This window comes from Buceros rhinoceros, unplaced genomic scaffold (genome assembly GCF_000710305.1).
Source record: "Buceros rhinoceros silvestris isolate BGI_N320 unplaced genomic scaffold, ASM71030v1 scaffold23477, whole genome shotgun sequence".
Classification (NCBI taxonomy): domain Eukaryota; kingdom Metazoa; phylum Chordata; class Aves; order Bucerotiformes; family Bucerotidae; genus Buceros; species Buceros rhinoceros.
The window spans coordinates 1-2,581 of NW_010423076.1; the positions used below are offsets into that span (position 1 = coordinate 1).

General features: G+C 62.5%; 1 protein-coding gene across 1 annotated transcript in view; it reads left to right on the forward strand.

Annotated features, from left to right (window-relative positions):
• Positions 1 to 52: 52 nt before the first annotated feature.
• LOC104497094 (phosphatidylinositol 3,4,5-trisphosphate 5-phosphatase 2-like) overlaps positions 53 to 2,581 on the forward strand; it is a gene marked incomplete at both ends in the record, with an annotated part of 4,290 nt that continues 1,761 nt past the window's right edge. The window contains 11 exons of the mRNA XM_010140307.1: positions 53 to 170; positions 316 to 412; positions 562 to 700; positions 817 to 916; positions 1,079 to 1,167; positions 1,383 to 1,464; positions 1,540 to 1,629; positions 1,731 to 1,847; positions 1,933 to 2,021; positions 2,206 to 2,293; positions 2,416 to 2,571. Of these exons, the coding sequence (XP_010138609.1) occupies positions 53 to 170; positions 316 to 412; positions 562 to 700; positions 817 to 916; positions 1,079 to 1,167; positions 1,383 to 1,464; positions 1,540 to 1,629; positions 1,731 to 1,847; positions 1,933 to 2,021; positions 2,206 to 2,293; positions 2,416 to 2,571 (1,165 nt within the window). The remainder of the gene's footprint in view (positions 171 to 315; positions 413 to 561; positions 701 to 816; positions 917 to 1,078; positions 1,168 to 1,382; positions 1,465 to 1,539; positions 1,630 to 1,730; positions 1,848 to 1,932; positions 2,022 to 2,205; positions 2,294 to 2,415; positions 2,572 to 2,581) is intronic.

Consider the following 2,581-nt stretch of genomic DNA (forward strand, 5'->3'; position numbering starts at 1 on the left):
TGGGGTGATGTGGGGTGGGGGGCACGCATTCTCACACCCCCCCCCACCACAGGTCGCCCTGCAATGCCTCTGGAGCATCAAGATCGTGGTGTTGGTGAAGCCTGAGCATGAGCGGCGCATCAGCCATGTCCACACCTCCAGTGTGAAAACCGGGATTGCCAACACGCTGGGTAGGGATGGGATGGGATGGGATGGGATGGGATGGGATGGGATGGGATGGGATGGGATGGGATGGGGGTGCTGCCCGAGAGCAACAGGGGCCACCCCAGCACCTCCAGACCCACCCAGAGCTCAGTGCCTGGCACATCTCTGCAGGGAACAAGGGAGCCGTGGGTGTCTCCTTCCTCTTCAACGGGACCTCCTTTGGCTTCATCAACTGCCATTTGGCCTCTGGCAGCGAGAAGACCCACAGGTGACAGAGGGGGTCAGGGAGACAGGGTTGCCCTGGGGCAGGCAGGTGTCTCAGAGGGCTGGAGGAACCCTGAGGGGCTGTACCTGTCCCCCTCCTGTCCTCTCCTGGCAGGGCCAGGGTGAGGATGAGGTGCTGCTGTGTGTCCCCAGGCGTAACCAGAACTACAGTGACATTCTGCGTTCCCTGGCCCTGGGTGACAAGCGGCTTGGGGCCTTCGACCTCACCCTGCGCTTCACCCACCTCTTCTGGCTCGGGGACCTCAACTACCGCCTGGACATGGACGTGCAGGTGGGACCCCACAGGCACCGCAGCTGGGGACAGGGCCACGCTGGCGGCAGTGCTGGAGTGGCCACAGGGGTGAGAGGGGCCAGGGCTGCTCACCATGCCTTCCTCCCCTGGTGTAGGACATCCTTGCCCATATAACCAAGAAGGAGTTTGAAGCCCTCTTAGCTGTTGACCAGCTCAAACTGGAGCGGGAGAAGAACAAGGTTTTCCTGCGATTCAGTGAGTGCAGGGGCAAGGGGTCCCTGTAGACCTCTCGCTGTGCCACCTCCAGCTGGCACAGCCCTGCGTGAAGTGCCAAAAGCCTGGGGAAACCTCGATGTGCGCTATGCAACCCGCCCCAGGACACTGGCTCCTCTCCCACCAACGTGTCTTGGTTCCCAGGTGAGGGTGACATTTCCTTCCCACCCACATACCGGTACAAGCGGGGCTCCCGGGACACCTACATGTGGCAGAAGTTCAAGCCCACGGGGGTGAGTTCCTGGAGCCTCCTGCTGAGCTGCAGGACATTGCCAGGGGACAGGGACAGTGGGTTTGGACGGTGACAGTGGTTTGGACGGGGCTGCTGGGTGGTGGTCAGCCCCCACAGCTCCGCCAGCCTGCTCCCTTCCCAAATGGGGTCCAGGCAGGAGGGACGTCGCTGTTTGGGTTGCTTTTCTGGGCACTGAAGCCATTTCGCCATTTTTAGGTGAGGATCAATGTCCCCTCATGGTGTGACCGCATCCTGTGGAAGTCACACCCGGAGACACACGTGGTCTGTAACTCCTATGGTGAGTGAGACCCCTGGGGCTGGGGGCACCCCAGGGCTCAGGGCCACCGCCCAGCTCCCCCCTCCTGCCATTCAGGCTGCACCGACGACATCGTGACCAGCGACCACTCGCCCGTCTTTGCCACCTTCGAGGTGGGAGTGACGTCGCAGTTTGTGCCCAAGAAGGGTAAGGGGTTGGGGTCTGTCACCCCCTGTGCCTGGCTTGAGGTGAGCCCTGACCATGGGTGCTCAGCTGCCAATTACCGACCCGCTGGTACCTACCTGCAGCTCCCGGATCCGTCCCCGAGCCCCTGGCCTGCATCGAGTGGGAGAGCATTGAGGTGATCATCAAAACCACCAGCCGCAGCAAGTGCTACATCGAGTTTCACTCCTACTGCCTGGAGGGTGAGGTGGCCCCGGGGGACTGGGGGTGCACCGTGGGGGTGAGCCAGCCCCAGCTGGAGCTGTGCCCCCTTTTTTTCCCCATCAGAAACCCAACAGAGTGAGGAAAACACCTCTCAGAATTGCGACATCCCTGGCTTCCTCAAGTTGGGCTGGTCCGCAAAGCATCTGCCTGTGGTAGAGATGCTGCCCGACCCGCCCTCGAGCATCCTCCTCCCTCCTCTTCCCCATCCCTCCCACTGGCTCTGTACCTTGCACCCCAGATGGTGCTGGGAGCTGTCACCGTGCCCCCCAGGACAGAGCCACCCCTGTGCCACCCTGCCCTGTGGCAGCACCCTGAGCACCTCTCTTCCGTGTGCAGCTGAACCCCATCCTGCCAGACCTGGAGTACCTGGGAGACCAGCACTTGCTCCTCAGCATCAAGGGTGTGGAGAGCTGCGAGTCCTACGGTGCGGCAGGACGGTGGCATGGGGGGTGCCTGCCCCGCTCTGGGGTGCTGCTGCAAAGAGGGAGACTCACCTGCCCCCGAGCTGCCCAGGGTGGGTAATGCAGGCTTGGGCTGTGCCTACAGGCGAGTGCTGCATCGCGATGAGGTCCATGATTGGCAGCATGGCCCAGCAGTTCGAGACCTTTCTCTTCCACCGCGGCGAGGAGACGGGCTCCATCCGTGGCTGGATGAAGGTCCGGGTCCCCAAGGACAGGCGCAGCACTCGTGAGAGGCTCTATGGTAAAGGCGG